The following is a 16,362-nucleotide window of genomic DNA, read 5'->3' as shown; positions in this document are numbered from 1 at the left end:
TTGAAGTTTTTAATAATTAATTGTGGCACTGAGAAAAAGAAAAATTATTTTTTAAATCTCTATCTAGACTAATCTCACATCTGTCTACGATAGTATTATTTTCACAAAGAATTAATATTTCATCATTTTCTATGGATTTAAAACGTTTGGACGGTTGTTCTAAATCTTTTTCCAAATTATCTTCTTCTTGTACTGGAGATTTTTTATTAAGTGATTTATTAAAAGATTTCATAATTAAAGAATCTTTGCGATATGCGACTTCTTTTAAGTCATAGATAAAATCTTTATTTAAAGGTTTTATTTTATTACGAATTGGGCGTTGAGGTTTTGAATCTTGTAGGCATTTAATGTCGTTTTCCTTTATAGAATTTTGACCTTGTACTTCAATATCCTCTGTATTCAATACTTTTAAATCAGAATTTTCTGAAGATATACTTTCTTTTATATCTGCTTTTGTAGAATGAATCTCAGAAGATCCAAAAATAACTTCCATTACCATTCTTCGAAGATCAGGATCTAGACTTAATGTATTTTGTCCTTTAATATCATTATTCGAAGTTTCTTGAGTTTCTACATTTTCACAACAAGTTATTGAACTTTTATCAATCACTTCTGTTTCTATTAAATTTATACTTTTCTCTTCCACTTGAACTTCTGGTTCCATATTATTTTTATCAATTATTTCTATTTCTGTTATATTTATATTTTTTTCTTCAATTTGAATTTCTGGTTTCACATGTTCAACACAAATATTAACTTCTACAACTTTTGGAATATCAATTTTTTCTTCTAAATTTGTTACATCTGATATAATATTTTGATCACATGTATATTGATCATCTAGAATTTGAATTATCATTTCTTCTATAAGAGCACGATTATTTTGAGCATTATGTATTTTATTGCAATGTGCTATGCAATCACATTTATCAAAACATTTATAGTCACAAAGTTTACATTGATAGCGATTCCAACCAATATGAATGGCAGCATGTCTTCTTAGATTATTTACTGAAGGAAATTTTCGTTTACATGGAAGGCACTGAAGCTTTTGAAAATCTACTATCGAAGTTATTTTTTTCTCCATAGATAATATATGATCTAATTTTTCTTCTACATTGTGCTCCATATTTATTTCTACAGATATGTCTTTTGTAATATTTTCTAAAAATAAAAGTATTATATCATAATACATATTTTAAAAAATAAAATAAAAAAACAAATAAAAATAATAGAATAAATTTTTTCTTAGATTTATATATAATATATTATATTATATTATATATTATATATATATATATATATATATATATATATTTTAAATTTTACAAATATATATTTACCTGCAGCATTATTCACTCTCTTTATACTATCCTTATTCTTTCGTTTTTTACTTCCTTTTTTTATTTCATTATGTTTATTTATATTTGTATATAGAATTTCTAAAGGATCAGAAATATCACTTGCAGAAGAATGATTGTCCTCTACATTTTTTTGAATGCCATTTGTGAGAACATTTTCATTAGATTTATTTTGTGAAATTAATTCTTCATTTCCCAACATATCCCAATCTGCTTTACTTAAACTAGCAATTGCTTCCACACGAATAGATGTTTCATTAGTATTATTAATTTGTGTAGAAACTTGTGCTTTATTTTCTTGAGTTTCTGAATTAATAATTATATTTTCATTTGAAGTACAATCTGATGAAACTTTATTTATCTTTTTAATTTTAGTTATATTTTCATATGCTGCAACACGTCTATGACAATATGTCAAATGAGCTGATAAAGCTGCTTTTCTATCAAATCTTTTTCCACAACCTCCACATCTTTGTAGTTCTGTGTCAGATTCTAAATGATCTATCCATTCCTATTAAAATGCTATGTTTTACATTAACAATATTTTAATGAAATTATAACCATAATAATTAAGATACCTGTGTTTCATTAACTCTTACTGCATTATTTATTAAAGTTTTACTAGCATCTTCTTTTTGTAAATCTTCAGCAGCTGTAGTATCCTTAATAAATGCTTTCTCTTGTATTTGTGGTCTAAGTTTCCGTACTTGTTCATTAGATTTTCTATGAACTATATTTTATATTTAAAAATTTCATTAAAAATTTATAGATTAATATGAAATAAATTATAGATTAATATCAATAAAATTATTAGATTAATATGAATTTCATTCTAACAAAATTTATATTCCAATGTAATTTTATATAATTAAATTTATTTTCTTCTTTCTAAATAAATTAATTTTCTTTCTTATAAAATATAAAATCAAAATTAATTAATTAAAAATTATATTATTATATTAATAAATTTATTAACATAATTATTATTATTAATTATATAAATTAAAATGTTATAAAATTTTTGTTTACCTTTAAAAAGATGTCTATAAACACTCCAAGTATTTGCAAATGTACTAGAACAACAAGGACAAGGGTAACATAATCTATGAGATGTGTGTAGTGTCCTTGTATGAACTGTTAATGTTTTTTTTGTTGAAAATTTCGCATAACCTAAAAATTAAAAATATTGTAATTATAATGCAAGAAAACTTATATTACTTTATATATAAGAAAAACATAATATAAACATACATATACGACATATAAGTTCATTCTCACGAATGCTACCAATTTCTGTATTATTATGAATTTGAGTTGTATTATTATTATTCAATTTTTTATTAGATTGTAAAACTCGTCCATTCACACCTAACACTGCAGTTTGCTCATTTGTATCCTTTAATTCCATTATCTAAATATTATTTAAAATTAAAGCAATAATAAAATATTAATGTATTAATAAAATAATTAAAATAATTATACTTATATTTTTAATTATTTATGAGTATTTAAATTATTTATATACATAACATAATTAAATTATATATATAATATTAATATTATAATAATTATATATATATATATATATATTATTAATATAATATTATTAATATATAATTATTAATTGTACCTGTGCTTTCATTAAATCTGTATGATTTTTACTTGGAGTAACTGATTCGACAGTTTGATAAACTGCTGATGAATTTGAATGTATAATTTCTAAACACAACTGTTCTGTATTTGTTTGCAAATTTTCTATTTGCTTTTTTTGTAACATATTAACAACCGTAGTAAGATCTTTCTTCTGCACTTCTTTACACACTTGGCTTCTTAAAATTCTATCATTTCCACAACTCTCTTCAAATAATTTTTGTGATTTTTGTATATCTGATTTACTCGTAGAAGTCTGTAACATATAAAACTTATATTATATTATTTTGATATTTGTATAAATAGTATCATTTTTTTATATTATGTATTTATAATTCAAATATTTTTAATATAAATCAAAACAAACAATTTCATAAAAATATAATATTAAACACAAAAAATATACATTTAAAATCTATATTCGAAATTAAAATATAATAGAATTATGCAAAATTAATCTTTTACATTACATTATTGTTTATTTCATTTTTAAATTTTACAAATTGTTTTTATTATTATTTGAATATATATATAAATAATTAAATTTACTTATGTATTTAAATATATAATGTATATATAATAAATATATAAGTATAATATAAGAATATGTATATAAATTTTAAATATATATCTATTAATTAAAATATTTTTATTTTAAAGAATTATACTATGAATGATACTATAAATGAAATATTGCATTAATATTATTAAAATTTTCAAATTCTATTGATAATATACAAAACATTATAATACAAAAATAAAATTATTATATATTAAACTCAATCTTTAAACGAGTATGTTTTGAAACATTATATATTTTATATTATTTCATTTCATAACTATTCAATTGAAAACACATTTATAATTTATTAATATAATTTTGAATAAAATTTAAAATTATTTGAAAATGTTTTTATCTATCTAATTTCTATTTTTTTTTTTTAGATTCTGGTTTATTATGAAATATCTATGTACTTAAGATTACTTTAGTAAATGTAAAATTTTAGATATATTTTATTCAAATATATTATATTAATAAAACTATAATATAAATATAAATAGTAATCATTAGTAATCTTATCTTTATATAAAAATATAATAAAATAGAACATACTATATCATAATCATTGGAAGATTTCTTGGCAAATGTAACATCAAATTTTTGTTTACAGTAGACACGTTTATGAGAAATAAAATTAATTAAACTTCTAAAGAGACTGCGACATACACGACATTCATATAACAAATCACATTCATATGTTAGAATGGATTTAACTTCATCACTGCCATTTTCTAAAATTTTGCTCAAACGATATAGAGTTGAAATACTTGTGTCTATTGGTGGATATAGTTGTGATAAATCTTGATCTGTATGAGTAATTTCTTTGGAAGGAAATTTAACTTTCCCAAATTTTCCATTTGGTTTTTTAGCTTTTGTCTTTGCTTTCATTGATTTCATTTTGTACTGAATATTATACATCCAATGTATTATCTTGTTAAAACTGAAAGAAACAATATCTTATAGAATTATGTAAGCTTAATAGTGAAACTTATTATAATGTAAAAAATTTATAAAACTAATAAATTTTATAATATGACTATTAATTATAAATAGAAGAAAATTAGATTATTTTAAAGAAGTAATAAATTAAAATAAAAATAATCATAAAATTGAAACTATTACTTAAAAATTAGAATATTAAACGTGAAAATATGTTCTCGAAATAATTATTTTCTTATTGATAAGTAGAATAGTTAAATATTCAATAAAAATATTAGATTTAAAAGTATATTGAGAAAAGCGTACAATAGAGATGTACCGTCTCTCCTGCATTTTACTACGTAAAAATCGGTTTTGATTTTTTACATTTCGGATTTATAAAGAAAATAAAATATCAGGAATCAAGAAAATATATTAAGAATTTCTTATTCTATGAAAAAATCACGCGATTTAAATCTTCTTAAACGAGATGGATTCACAATTTCCACTGAGTAACAACCTCCATTTTTCCGAAACCTAGAGGTTCTTGATTCTACCGCTTTGAAGAAATGGTACTAGGCAGCACCTTCAGTTCACGGATAAATATTTTTACTTGTTATTTAATATTTCTTATGAGCTGAAAGTTTTAAAACAATAAATTATGTGATTTAATAATATACAAGAATTCAATAAATTTCAAAAAATAAGAAATAAATTACTAGTATTATGATTCTTTTTTTTATTAAATAAGAGGTTATATTATATAAATTTTTAAAATGTATCAAAATTTTAGAATGCACATATTGTTATGTAAGATTTATATTAAAGAATTAAAGTTAATAATTTTAGTAAAATATTATAAAAATATATATGTATCATTTTCAGATATATAATAACAAATATCATCTGAAGTAACTTATTATTTATTCACAATATTAAGCAACAAATTGTTAACAATAAGATTTAATCATAGAAACTGATAAAAAAAGAAATATTTTACTTTTTTCATCATTATTGCAGTTATTAATATATATAAATATTCAATATATAATACAATATTTGATTGACAAAAAGATATAATAAAATAAATTTATTTTAATAATTTTAAAACAAAAACTTATACAGAATGTATGAAACATTATATTCATTTATTTCATCATTTTGATATTTGTATAAATAGTATCATTTTTTCTAATTTAATGAATTTATTTGTCTACAATTATATTTTATTAGTTATAAATATATACTATTAGTAGATATTTAGAAGCTCAAAATCATAACACATAAATGCAATATAAAATTTCATATAAAATAATTGTACTTAATAAATAATGAATAATTTCTTTTAACAATTATTTTCTCTATATTATATTATAATTTAATGATTTTTAATTTTTAACTTGCTGTAATTCTTTACTTTATTCAAATCAATAATATTCTTACTGATATTAATATTTTATGAAAGAAAAATTTTATTCGATACAAATAAATTATTATACGATAGTTAAATATAAAGTAAAAAAAACATAATTATAAAAAATTATATATTTTATAAAAAAAAAAAATAGAGAAACAAATTATGGCATATATACGTATAAATTATAAAATTACATTTTTTTTAATACTATATAAATGCAATGTGATTTATAATTTTTATAAGATTATGTAGAAATTTATATTTTTATGAATTTGATTCTTTGTTCTTAGAGAATCTTATTAAATATTTATATATAATTAATTTTTATTCAAAATTTTTATTTTGATTTTATTTAATTTTTAAAATTTAATTTTATTTTTTTAATATAACGAGATATGATAAAAATTACAAAAATATGAAATCATAACTTTATTATAAATAAAATATCATACAATCTTAAAATATTTATTTTTATTTTAAAATCAATTACATCTAAATAAAATAAAATTCTGATTTCTCATAACTTACAAGAATTATAAATATGTTCAATTTAATATATGTATATATATTAAATAATTGGAATGAAATTATCATTTTCATAACATAATAAAATAAATGACATAATAAAATAAAATATATATATATATAATATACATATAACTATCATATATATGTATGTATTTCTAATTCTAATAGTATTTTTACTTTTATTTTTAACTATGAATTTAAGAATTTATGTAAGTATTCATATTTATTTCTCTTTTAAATAAAATATCTATCATATGTATGAATTAAATAAAATTAAACTAGATATAAATTAAATATAACTTAAAAAATAATTTCATAAATTTAGGATATCACTATGTTAAATATATATACATGTTTATTTATATTCATAATTTTAACTCATAAATATCTCAAAAAACTAATTTGTTAATATTCGCTCAAATGAAATGTTTTTATATTAACAATTTTCTTATTTAAAAAAAATTTATATAACATTTTGTTACAGATTTGTTATTTTATGTGCCACACAATTATTATTTATTATATATATATTATATATATCATATAAACATCTTATTACCTTATATTATTTAATTATAGGTTACATACAATTTTTTTATATTTATAAAAAAATTATTAGATACTTTATTAATTTTTAATTTACAAATTTATTTCAAACGAAATTTTACAATTATTTAAAAAAATTATTAATATACTCCTAGTTTTTAAAAAAGATTTTTTTATTATATTTATAATAATATATTAAAAATAAATAAAATTTAAATAATTAATAAACTATATAAAATTATAGAAATTTTATTATACCATCACGCATGCGCAATAATTTGGCATCGTTTTTCGTGAAATCGTTCGAAAGATTCTGTTCTTCATATTTTTTAGTCTTCATATACAAACTTAATTGTATAGGAATGAATTTTAATTGACTGTAATTGCTTTTTCGAATAATACAAAACGATACGAAAATAAAAAAGATGGCGTTAAATGATTGTTCAGAATCAGAAATAATTGGTTGTGGATTTAATGCTTTTAAAGAAATTAATGAAGTGACTTTTTTAATTGGTGAATTAAAAAAAGTTGATCTTTCTCCAAGTCTTATTGAAAAAAATCGCGATCGATTTAATTTTATTTTATCACAATATCAAGATCAGAGACAACTCTTGGATCCTTATATGGATGATATTTTACAGCCACTGCTTGATATCATTAAAGATGAAAATTCTACAGAAATTATGCAACATAATGCTTTCAAATATATTTTCATTGTTATGTCTGTTAAAACATACAAGAAAATTGTTACATATCTTCCACATGAGGTATGTAGATTTATTCGAATCTTTTACAACTTTTATATTTCAATTTTTATATATGTAATTTAATTTGATTTAGGTAGCTGATCTTCTTCCTGTTTTGCGATTATTAGAAAAACAAAATCCAAATGATGTAGAAACATGGGAAACTCGATATGTACTTTTAATTTGGCTTTCTATAATTTCAAAAATACCATTTCCACTTTCACGTTTAGAAGTTTCTGATGTTAATTTTGAACAATCGATAACAATTAGAATTTTAAAAATATGCAAATTATTTTGCTTATCAAAAGATGCTTGTGCTGCAGCTGCAGTTTTTTTAATTGCTAATTTTTTAACAAGATCAGATGCTAAAAAATTATATTTAAAAGAAATGATAATGTGGAGTTTACAATGTGCAGAAAATGATCCTTTAAGACATGGTCCATTAGCAGTTATAGCAGCAATATTAAAACATAGTGCAAGAGAAGATGTTAAACCATACATTCAAATAATTTTAGATAAAATTTTACAACTTCATTTGAATGAAAATCCTGCAGATCTTATTCGTAAGTTTGGAATGAAAGTTGTACAAAGAATTGGACTGGTATTATTAGGAACAAAGTTGGCTTCATGGAGATATCAAAGAACTAGTAGACCTATATCTTTAGTACCTAATACTAATATTAATTATAACACCATAGAAAGTATGGAAGATACTAAAAATATTCCATTGAATCATGATGATCAAGATATTCCATCAACAATAGAAGATATAATTGAACAACTTATACAAGGTCTTAGAGATAAAGCAATTACAATACGATGGTCTGCTGCAAAAGGAATTGGTAGAATAACAGCAAGATTACCAATGGATTTAGCAGATGATGTTGTGGGATTTGTGTTAAATCTTTTTTGTGGTAGAGAATCAGATTTTGCTTGGCATGGAGGTTGTTTGGCATTAGCAGAATTAGGAAGACGTGGCCTTCTTCTTCCTCATCGTTTAAATGATGTAATACCAGTTGTTCTTCAAGCCTTGGTATTTGATGAACCCAGAGCTTATGGTTCAATTGGATATTTAATCAGAGATGCTGCATGTTATATTTGTTGGTCATTTCCCAGAGCATATGATCCTGATATAATTCAACCTTACGTAAAAGAAATTGCAGCTATGTTATTGGTTGTTACTTGTTTTGATCGAGAAATTAATTGTAGAAGAGCTGCTTCTGCTGCATTTCAAGAAAATGTAGGAAGACAAGGAAATTTTCCACATGGAATAGAAATACTTACAATTGCTGATTATTTTGAAGTTGGTGTTAGAAATCATGCATATTTGAAAATTAGTACACAAATTGCACAATATGAAGAATATACAAAATCTTTGATTGATCATCTAATTACAAGAAAAATTACACATTGGGATACAGCAATTAGAGAACTTTCAGCTAAAACGCTTTTTAATTTAACTCCTATTGATTCTAATTATATTAGAGATACAGTTTTACCAAATTTATTAGATATGTTAAATTCTATTGATTTAAATATTAGACATGGTGCAGTATTAGCTATTGCAGAAATTTTAGAAGCATTGTTCAATAGTTGTAATGAAAAAATTGAAGATATAATTGGACCTTTCGCTATAGAGAATATCAAAAATATAGTTAGCACTTTTAGAAAAAGAGGACAATTCAAAGGTCTAGGAGGAGAATTAATGAAACAAGCATGTGCTGTGCTTATAAAAAAGTGCTCAATTGTTAATTTTCCTATTTCTATTGAAACTATTTGTAAGTTAATATTTATAATAAATATAATTATTTATATTCAAATATAATTATAAAGATTCATATGCAGAAATTAATTGTAGATGTATATGTATAATATGATATTAATGATAATATATATATATTATTTGTAATAATAATATAAATATATTATATATATATACAAATTACTTAAATAAATATAATTTTTACAGGTGATTGGCAAAATCTTTTAGAAGAATGTTTGGGTCATGAAGTATCTATAGTAAAAATAAAAGCTGCAGAAGCACACACAGAATTTTTTCGAAAATACTATACAAACATAAACACTCAAGATCGCAATATTGTTATTAATCGTTATCTTGATAATTTACAATCAAATAATCAACTTGTACGAATAGGTTTTGCACAAGCAATAGGTTGTTAAAAAATTTTATTACAACAATTTAAATAATTAATTGATTTTAATAATTATTTATTGATAATAATTATTTATTAATAATTGATAATTTTTTTTTTATAGGTTATTTTCCTTTATTTATAATTTGTGAAAGAGTAAAAGATATAATAGAAGCTCTTATTAAATGTACAAAAATATCAGAAAGTACTTTAAAATGGGCAGAAAGTAGAAAAGAAGCTATTCATGCATTAATAATGATTTGTCAAACTCTGGGAATAAAAGAAGCAGGTTTGTTTTTTATTTCTTAAATATTTATATTTTAATATTTAAATATTTTTAAGTTTTTAATTTAAATCTTTATTAAAAGTATATTTCATAATAAAAAACAAAAATTTAAATTAATATTATATAAATTACTATTTTTTAAATATTTTAAAATAAAATAATATATTAAACTTTAGAATAACTATTTAATTCTTTATATATATTATCTTGTGATAGAAAATAATATTTTCGTATTTTTTATAATAGATAAATGGTGCATATATATTCATGATTTATATGATTGTTATTTATTGGCATTGAAAGAATATACTATAGATAGTCGTGGAGACATAGGAGCTTGGGTACGAGAAGCAGCAATGACTGGTTTACATGTAAAAATATTCGTTATTTTATAGTTATATAATGATAATGCTTAGTAAATTATTTATATTAAGATGTAATAATTTCAGATATTAACAAATTTAATATCACAAGCAAAATTATTTTCTATGTTAAATGAAAATTTAATGGCAAATATAATTGGTGGAATTGCACAACAAGCTGTTGAAAGAATTGATGGAATTCGAGCACAAGCAGGAGTTGTTTTCAGTGCTCTTATTCATAATGATCCTTCCTTACCAAACATTCCATATCATGCAGAATTAAAAACCATTTTTCCTTATGATGAATGTAAAGAAAATATAGAATGGCGAATGGAGTCAGCTACTTTTCCACGATTTATTAAAATGTTATCTTATCCTCCTTATACAATGAGTCTTTTACGAGGAATTATATTTAGTGTTGGTGGTTTAAGTGAATCTTTGGTATGGAAATATATATTATTAAATTATATTATTAAATTTTTTTTAATATATTTCATATATTTCATATTTTTTAATATCTTTCATTTTAATTATAACATTTTTAATTTTTTGTTTCAGGTTAAATATTCTAGTGTTTCATTATTTTCTTATTTACAAGAAATAGATGAATTGGGTCTTCGAAGTTTGTGTTATAAAATTTTAGATATTTTTGAAGAAAGTCATAAAAACGAACGAATGATTACATCAATGTTAGCTTTTTTGGATCGCTTACTTAGTTCTGGTTGTATTCAAATTGTTCTTGATGATTCTGAAAATGAAATTGCAGAACGAATTTTAATATTACTTAAACAAGAAATAAAAATTACAAATAATACTAAGTTATTAATTAGCAGTATAAATGTTTTTTGTCAACTCTTGCAGGTATATTTATTATATTACAATATTTTATTTAAAAAATAATGAGATAATTTTAAAATGATAACAACATTTACAGTTACATGGAGCAGTTGCAAAAAGAGCATTTTGTCAGTTAAGTATTTTTCTTTGTCATAAATATAAATGTATACGAAAAGTAGCTGCAACAAGAACATATGAAGCTTTAACTCTTTATGGGGAAGAAATGGATCTTCCAGAAGAGGATTTGATTCAAATTTTAACTGAATTAAATATTACTGATTGGGAACAATCAGTATCTGAACTGCGACCCATAAGAAATCATCTTTGTGATTTAATGAAAGTACCTGCTCCTATTTTACAGAATAAACTTACAAATTAATTTTTCTTTCAAATTTTGCCTTATTTTAATTAAATTGGTAAGTAGAATTTAAAAATAAAATATTTATTTTCTTATGATATTTAAAAATAAAATACTTATTTTCTTATGATATTAATGTTTTATATAGAATATTTTATTGGGATTAAAATACAAATTAAAATTTTTCTTATTTCTAATGATATAGAATAATATTTGAAATATAACTTCAATATTTTCAAGAAAAAAATAAGAATTATAATAAAATATTTTCAAAATAGTTAAAAATATTTTTGTGAAAATATTTTCTTTTTTTATATTGTATTTTACAATATATATTTCATTATGTCTAATTTATGATTTTGATGTAATATTGTATATCAAGAAACTATATTATTTAAATTAATATATATTAATATCAGTATATTATCTATCTTGTTAATAGAAACAAGAAATGATTATTTTTTTAATACAAATATATTTTCAATTATTCATTCAATTTATATCTTCTAAAATGATAAACAAAAATTATGAACAGTATTATTATTATTTTTTCAAAATGCCTCTGTTGATTTTAGGCTAAGATATAATCATAATTATATATTTTTCTAAATTCTTATTCAAAACATTTTTAATTATTTTTTGTATTGCATTTGTATGAAGTAAAAATTGAATTGAGTTGGATTAAAAATGAAAACAAAAACTGTATAAGATTATTTATGACTGACATGAATAATATAATATAATATATATTATCTTTTGATTCTATATTCTTTCTATTCTTTCTATTTTTATGGCTAGTGATGTGTGATCTCTGAATTTCTCTTAGTTTGTTTTATATATTTTATACTTTGTTTTATATTTTTAAATTTATAATAACTATATTGATTAGCTATATTATATTGATTAGCTTTGTTTTGTTTTATGTTGAAGTATGAGTGATATATACTATATTACTATAATGTGAAACATTTATAGTTTGCAAAATATAAAAATTATTTTATGAATTTTTTTTATTATGAATTGATAAATTTTTTATTATAAAGTATAAAAAATAATTTTTGTATATATATGTAAAATAATATATGTATATATATATATATATATATATGTATATATATATATGTAACAGAAACATGAAATTTTAACATAAAGAATTTTATTTAAAAAATAATTTTATGTTTTTTTCTTTTTTATTACCTTCTTTTTTAAATGAAGTTAGGGAATAAAAGAATAAAATAAAAAAAAAGATTTTAAAAAATTTTTATTAATTTTATAAATATTATTTTTATCGTAAAAATATAGGCAATCATATATCAAAATTTATAATGAAAATAAAAAAAACATATATAATTATAATATATATAAATATATAATTATAAATATAAATATATAATTTATTGCATATATATAATTTTTTAGATTAACATTCATTTCTATCATATAATTTTATTTTATCTCTTTCAAAATTCTCCATATTAATTGTAAGATTATTTTGGAGATAATAATTTAATATTTTTGCACTACATTTTTCTAAAATCCATTGTCTTGTCCATGAATTAGAATAATCAATTTTGTTTGTTAATGGATTTTTTGGTAATGGACAATTATAATGTTTCTTATTAATAATTTTTCTTTTTTTTTTTGTATGTATATTTTTACAAACATAACATTCAAACTCTTCAACATAATTTCCAAATTCATTGGATAGCCATTTTTTATTTTTTTTTAATGCCTTTTTTAATCTTTCATTATGTATATCATAATTATCAATTAATTTATGTGATAAATATTTATTATATTCAATTTCATTATTAGAAAGATTATATAAAAAGTTGGCTAAACTTATTGGATCTTTGAAATCAAGTATTGAAATAGCAGACATATTATTTGGAAGCCAATCCTAAAAAAAAAGAAAAAAAGAAATATGTATTATATTATTATATAATCAATTTTATTGAATTATTATTTGAATTGTTATTTTTATTTTTAAAAATAAGTTTTATATAATATAAGTTTTATATATTTAATAAAAAATTACGTAATTTTTTTTATCCATATAAATAATTCTTCGTCAAATAAAATTAAATATAAAATTGAAATGTTTGATTTTTTAATATTTAATAAAAAATTAGAATGTTATATAATCATTATTAGAAAGTTATTAGAATGTTTTATAAAATTTATTAATTTTTATAAAAAAATATGAATCAATGTGATACATTGCATTATATTATAAATTATTATAAAATAATTGTTATAATATATTATAAATTTTAACTAATACTTTAAATGATGGTGATCCATAATATACAGGTATAGATCCAACAATAAGAGGCCTCCATAATTTTTCAGTGATATAATCGTCACAGACTGCATTTTCAAAAGCTATTGTAAACTTATAATTGGCATTGAATGAAAGAAAATCCTCTCTATTTAATACTTCAAGGTAATTTTCCTTTAATCTATTTAATAATACGTTATAATTAAATCATTATACAAATAATAAAAAAAAATTAATTTTATTTAAATTTACGTTTGTGTATAATATTTAAATCTACATATATGAATGTATATGTATAATATATTACCTTTTATTAAGTTGAGCATTATTTAAACATGTACCATATGAATCTATATGTATATATTTCATTAATTCAGCTACATAACTATCTCTATTACTTGCAGTATCGCAATCAGATTGTATGTAAAGTAATGGTGCTAAATTTTTTTCATACATTAATTTAGTTTTTTGTTTAGTCGATACAAAATATTTTCTACCTGTAAAACCAATAATTTATATGAAAATTAATTTATTATGAAAACATAATTTTTATAACATTATATATATATATATATATATATATATTAGGATTTTTAATTTTTTATATTGACTTAATAATTCTGTAATTCCAGGTAGATCTACAAGAGTAAGAGGTATATCACTAAATCTACTAAATGTTGAGGAATATGTAAAAAGATTCAGAGTTTCCTCTTGGACTAAGATTGGATTATTTCTAGGAGATTCTTCATGAAATAAACCCCATGAAATCTCATTGGATTTCCACTTTGGTAAATCATTAATTTGAAAACTGCTACCATAAAACAGGAAACTCTGAAAATTAAAAATAATATGAATTCTTGAAAAATAATCTCAATTAATTTAAAAAACAAATAGCAATTTTTATATATATTATGAAATTTAATAAATTTTTAATAATTAACCTTGTAATAATAAATTGATCAATTCTTATTTATTAATATTATTACTAATTTATAATTATTTTAATTTTTAATAATTCAACAATTTTACAATGATTATGAATGAAAAAAATAAAATAATTATTCAATTTGTAATATATATTTAACTTTATTTTAAATTTAAAAAAATAATTGAAATTATTTAAATCTTTATTTTTCAGAATTTATATTTAATTTAAATTATAATTATATATAAAAATTATATATGTTACCTTTACTTGATTATGATATTGAAAGGATCGATTACTTGTGAAATAACATTGATAATTTTCACAGTCTCGTAATTTTTCATCATTTCCAAAAGGTGTCCACCATAAAATTACAGGTACGTCTAAAAAATATAATTAAAATATCTTTTAATTCAATAATTTAAATATTTATGTTTTATATTTATAAAAATATCAAACAAAACTTGACACATTTTATATACCTGAATAATGTAATTTATTGCCAATTTGAATTAAATATATCTGTTAATAATGTTAATTTTAATAAATATTGATTTATATTTATTTTATAATATATCCTTATAATTTGTATAATATTATTAATATTAAAATATTATTTAATAAGTATATATTTATAAATCAAAAAAATTATTAATTTATTATTATTATTGATATTTTTTATAAGCATTTCATTATTATATTATGGAATTATAAAGTTAATTATAGATATACCTGATAAATTATTATACTCAAACTTAGAGCAACAATTGTTACAAATATAGAATATATTCTTCGTGAAAAATAAAAGTACAACATTTTATAGTTAATAGTTAATAATTTTTATGATTAATAAAATATTTATTTTAGTTATGCTGTTTTCTTAATGATTTATTTTTGATTAAAATATTTTAATGAAATGTATATGTTTTATTTAGATATTAAAACTTAGATGTTTAAACTTTATATTAAAATATTTCACATTATTAAAAATAATATATTGTACTTAACAGATACTTAACAGATTTTATATTTTCGTTTATATTTATAAAAAATATATAATATAATTTATGAAATATAATAAATAATATAATTAAAACATTACTATATATTTATATATTTTAACATATCACATATTTTAATAATTAAAATAATATATTGTTTTTGAATAAACATTATTTATTCTTACTGTTATTTTTACAATAAATTTTATATTATGTTATAATTACTTAAATTTTATTATAATTACAATATTACTTTTTTAAAAAAATATTTTTTAAAAAATGTTTTAAAAATTTAATAACATAAATAATTTGTATTGCATAGTAGAAACTAAAATAAATTTGAGGTTAAGGCACAAATGTTTCGTCATATTTTTATAAAAAAAAACAATTTCTTGTGATAAAAAATTAATGATTAATTTTTACAATATATA

At 19.6% G+C, this 16,362-nt stretch overlaps 3 protein-coding genes across 4 annotated transcripts; 1 reads left to right on the top strand and 2 right to left on the bottom strand.

Annotated features, from left to right (window-relative positions):
* LOC122717077 (zinc finger protein 800) lies at positions 1 to 5,236 on the bottom strand. Of its 2 annotated transcripts, none has more exons than XM_043940796.1 (9): positions 5,211 to 5,236; positions 4,832 to 5,128; positions 4,126 to 4,513; positions 2,992 to 3,267; positions 2,613 to 2,772; positions 2,391 to 2,531; positions 1,940 to 2,091; positions 1,344 to 1,872; positions 1 to 1,164 (listed from the first exon to the last, which is right to left on the bottom strand). In XM_043940796.1, the coding sequence occupies exons 2-9, from the start codon at positions 4,843 to 4,845 to the stop codon at positions 17 to 19; spliced, it is 2,808 nt and encodes a 935-aa protein (XP_043796731.1). In that variant the 5' UTR covers positions 4,846 to 5,128; positions 5,211 to 5,236; the 3' UTR covers positions 1 to 16. The 2 variants fall into 2 exon arrangements, with proteins under 2 accessions (XP_043796731.1, XP_043796732.1); XM_043940797.1 differs by having other exon boundaries at positions 4,819 to 5,128; positions 5,211 to 5,229.
* A 2,026-nt stretch (positions 5,237 to 7,262) lies between these two features.
* On the top strand, positions 7,263 to 15,403 carry LOC122717381 (tubulin-specific chaperone D). The gene is made up of 11 exons (XM_043941419.1): positions 7,263 to 7,749; positions 7,823 to 9,506; positions 9,698 to 9,901; positions 10,006 to 10,170; positions 10,414 to 10,538; positions 10,617 to 10,970; positions 11,088 to 11,390; positions 11,464 to 11,782; positions 14,038 to 14,170; positions 14,638 to 14,793; positions 15,144 to 15,403. The coding sequence occupies exons 1-8, from the start codon at positions 7,408 to 7,410 to the stop codon at positions 11,743 to 11,745; spliced, it is 3,459 nt and encodes a 1,152-aa protein (XP_043797354.1). The 5' UTR covers positions 7,263 to 7,407; the 3' UTR covers positions 11,746 to 11,782; positions 14,038 to 14,170; positions 14,638 to 14,793; positions 15,144 to 15,403.
* Positions 13,145 to 15,749, bottom strand: LOC122717382 (alpha-(1,3)-fucosyltransferase 10). Its single transcript, XM_043941420.1, has 7 exons — positions 15,663 to 15,749; positions 15,413 to 15,452; positions 15,195 to 15,313; positions 14,617 to 14,836; positions 14,313 to 14,502; positions 14,009 to 14,186; positions 13,145 to 13,624 (listed from the first exon to the last, which is right to left on the bottom strand). The coding sequence occupies exons 1-7, from the start codon at positions 15,744 to 15,746 to the stop codon at positions 13,145 to 13,147; spliced, it is 1,311 nt and encodes a 436-aa protein (XP_043797355.1). The 5' UTR covers positions 15,747 to 15,749.
* Positions 15,750 to 16,362: the final 613 nt, after the last annotated feature.

This window comes from Apis laboriosa, unplaced genomic scaffold (assembly GCF_014066325.1).
Source record: "Apis laboriosa isolate Shangri-la unplaced genomic scaffold, ASM1406632v1 scaffold4_cov146, whole genome shotgun sequence".
In the NCBI taxonomy this organism is placed as follows: domain Eukaryota; kingdom Metazoa; phylum Arthropoda; class Insecta; order Hymenoptera; family Apidae; genus Apis; species Apis laboriosa.
The sequence above is the reverse complement of the archived record's forward strand: the minus strand, read 5'-3'. Positions and strand labels throughout refer to the sequence as shown.

What these genes read in the sequence shown, in the direction of transcription:
- LOC122717077 (XM_043940796.1), bottom strand. An exon ending in TGAACTTATATGTCGTATAT is followed by an intron (nt 2,532 to 2,612) that starts GTATGTTTATAT and finishes TTTAATTTTTAG; the next exon opens with GTTATGCGAAATTTTCAACA. An exon ending in TTATAGACATCTTTTTAAAG is followed by an intron (nt 2,092 to 2,390) that starts GTAAACAAAAAT and finishes TATAAAATATAG; the next exon opens with TTCATAGAAAATCTAATGAA.
- LOC122717381 (XM_043941419.1), top strand. Translation starts at nt 7,408, where the DNA reads ATGGCGTTAAATGATTGTTCAGAATCAGAAATAATTGGTTGTGGATTT. An exon ending in CAGCAATGACTGGTTTACAT is followed by an intron (nt 10,539 to 10,616) that starts GTAAAAATATTC and finishes TAATAATTTCAG; the next exon opens with ATATTAACAAATTTAATATC. An exon ending in GTGGTTTAAGTGAATCTTTG is followed by an intron (nt 10,971 to 11,087) that starts GTATGGAAATAT and finishes TTTTTGTTTCAG; the next exon opens with GTTAAATATTCTAGTGTTTC.
- LOC122717382 (XM_043941420.1), bottom strand. Translation starts at nt 15,746, where the DNA reads ATGTTGTACTTTTATTTTTCACGAAGAATATATTCTATATTTGTAACA. An exon ending in AATATCATAATCAAGTAAAG is followed by an intron (nt 14,837 to 15,194) that starts GTAACATATATA and finishes TTTAATTTTCAG; the next exon opens with AGTTTCCTGTTTTATGGTAG. An exon ending in TGGAATTACAGAATTATTAA is followed by an intron (nt 14,503 to 14,616) that starts GTCAATATAAAA and finishes TTGGTTTTACAG; the next exon opens with GTAGAAAATATTTTGTATCG.